General features: G+C 64.3%; 1 protein-coding gene across 1 annotated transcript in view; it reads left to right on the top strand.

Annotated features, from left to right (window-relative positions):
- The window catches only part of RNF215 (ring finger protein 215), a 25,921-nt gene that overhangs the window by 1,277 nt on the left and 22,445 nt on the right, over positions 1-2,199 (top strand). Inside the window, 1 exon segment of the mRNA XM_006779375.2 lies at positions 162-356. Coding sequence (XP_006779438.2) covers positions 162-356 — 195 coding nt within the window.

Below are 2,199 nucleotides of genomic sequence, written 5' to 3'. Positions count from 1 at the left end.
CCCCTGGGCGCGGGGGCCGCCCTGGCCTGGCTGGTATGAGAACTGGGAAAACCTATAGCTGGGAAAGGCCTGGGGGGCCAAAGCAGAAGGGCTGCAGAATGATAACTGGGGGAGGAGGGGATGGGGGGAGAGGGGGATGGGGGGGTGACTCCCCTCTCAAGAGCCCTCCTGTCGAGCTCCTCTTGGCTTCCCCTCCCAGGAGGACCCAGGCCACAGCTGAGATCACGAGTGGAGCGTCCCTGTCGGCCAACATCGAGTGGAAGCTGACCCTGTGGACCACCTGCGGCCTCTCCAAGGATGGCTACGGAGGATGGCAGGACCTGGTGTGCCTGGGAGGTAGCCGGGCCCAGGAGCAGGTGAGTGTGGGGCGAGGAGGCCCGGGTAGGACCACACCCAGGCCGTGTCTCCTGGAGGCCGGGCTGGGTCTGGTTTTCTCTGGATTCCCCAGTGCTCAGTGTCGAGAGGGATCTGAGGGGTTCTGCCTGCAGGCATTTCTCAGGTCTCTGTCTGCGCAGGGCTGGCCCCAGTCTCGTGGGATGCAGCCTCCAGCAGGTGTCGGAGGTCCTGGGCCGTGCGAGGCAGCTTCAAGTCGGGCGGACGCAGGTTCAGGTCCTGGCTCTGAAATCTTAGCTGAGTGGCCGCGGGCTGCGTGCTTAACCTCTCTGGCCTCGTGCTCCTCGTTTGTGAACAAGGGTGGCACGGGGCCATGGGACCGGCAGGGCACTGTGAGCACGAAGCGCATGGTGGGCGCTGAGCGAACGGGCTGCCGCCGCCACTTGGAATATCTATTGTTACAAGGGTTCGAGTCAAGAGTCACCAAGTAGCTTCTGAGATCCTAGGGCGCTTGGGGCTCTATGCAGAGGGCTTGGCGGGTACAAAAGGCTGTGAGGCCTGGGCCCTGCCCTCGAAGGGCTCAAAGACAAGGGGGGAGGGGACTCTGACCAAAGGCGGCCGAGGCAGCTCAGACTAATTCACGTTTGAGCAACACGAACAAGCACACTCTGCGGAGGAAGCAGGCCGTGATGCGGGGGGTGGAAGGGCTTTCTGGAAGAGGAGGGAGCCCCCTGGGTCTCCCCTGGAGGGCAGCCTACAGAGCTGGGGGGGGGGGGGGGGGGGGTGGGGGGGTGTAGGTATTGGGGGAGGGGCTGTCAGTGAGAGGCCAGGAAGAAGTTTGGGCACAAAGGCTGGAGCTCGGAGAGGGGCAGGCTGGGAGCGGGTCTGAGGGGCCTGGAGGTGGGAAAACAGCCTGCAGTTCGGTCTGGCGGTACAGAGGGCACAGCTGAGCAGCCATATTGCTGGCCAGCGTGGGAGGCGCCTCCCCTCCACCCCTGGGAGTCAGAGCTGCAGCCCCTGTGTATCAGAAAGGTCCGATGGCCCCGCCTACCCTCTTCACCTGGAGGTTCCCACATGCACTGAGCCTGGGGGGCTGGGTGGTGAGCCTGCAGCAGAGCTCCGGGCCAGCCACGCCTACGGCCCACGGGGATCCAGGTTCTGCCCCGAGAGCTTACACTTTAATGGCCACGTGCCAGCCTAGTCAGCGTGGCAGGGGCACGGCTGCAGGGTAGTGCCAGCCCGGCTCCCAGGGCCCCATCCGGGGAGCAGAGGCCAGAGACGGTCTCTGCGGGGTGAGTGCTGAGCTGCCGGTGGGCACGGGCCTCCCGGGCACAGCGAGGGCACCTGAGCTTCACTGAGGCGTGTGGGAGAGCTCCCTGGAGCAGGTGCCACCACCCCACCACAGGGACGGGGTGACGGGGACACAGAAATGGGAGGAAAGGGCAGGACAGCGGGGAACTGGGACTCACAGGTGCCCGCGCAGCGGCCCCCCCAGTGCTCTGCCCTGAGCAAAATCAGCGTCTTATGACCCTGGCAGCACCGTCTGTCCAGCCTGGAGGCCTCTGTTAACACAGACAGTTCCTCGGCCCCTTTCCCCCCATGATGGTCGTTGAACTTCAGCATTGGCTGGGGAAGAACATGGTGGCAGAGAGCTACTAAGAGCGCAGAGAGCTTTTAAGGGACCGTGTTTATTATTAGTCATCACACACCCACAGGCCCTGTGAGACGGTGCCCGTGTGGGCGAGGTGGGCCCGCCTGGGAGCAGGCTGGGTCTGGTGTGCGATGTCGCCTCATTTCCTGAGCCGGCTGCTCAGTAGTCAGAGCCTGGCTGCCACACTGCATGTGGTGGGAGTCTCAGGGCATGAA

This window comes from Myotis davidii, unplaced genomic scaffold (genome assembly GCF_000327345.1).
Source record: "Myotis davidii unplaced genomic scaffold, ASM32734v1 scaffold478, whole genome shotgun sequence".
Classification (NCBI taxonomy): Eukaryota; Metazoa; Chordata; class Mammalia; order Chiroptera; family Vespertilionidae; genus Myotis; species Myotis davidii.
This window is presented reverse-complemented; position numbering and strand designations above follow the sequence as displayed.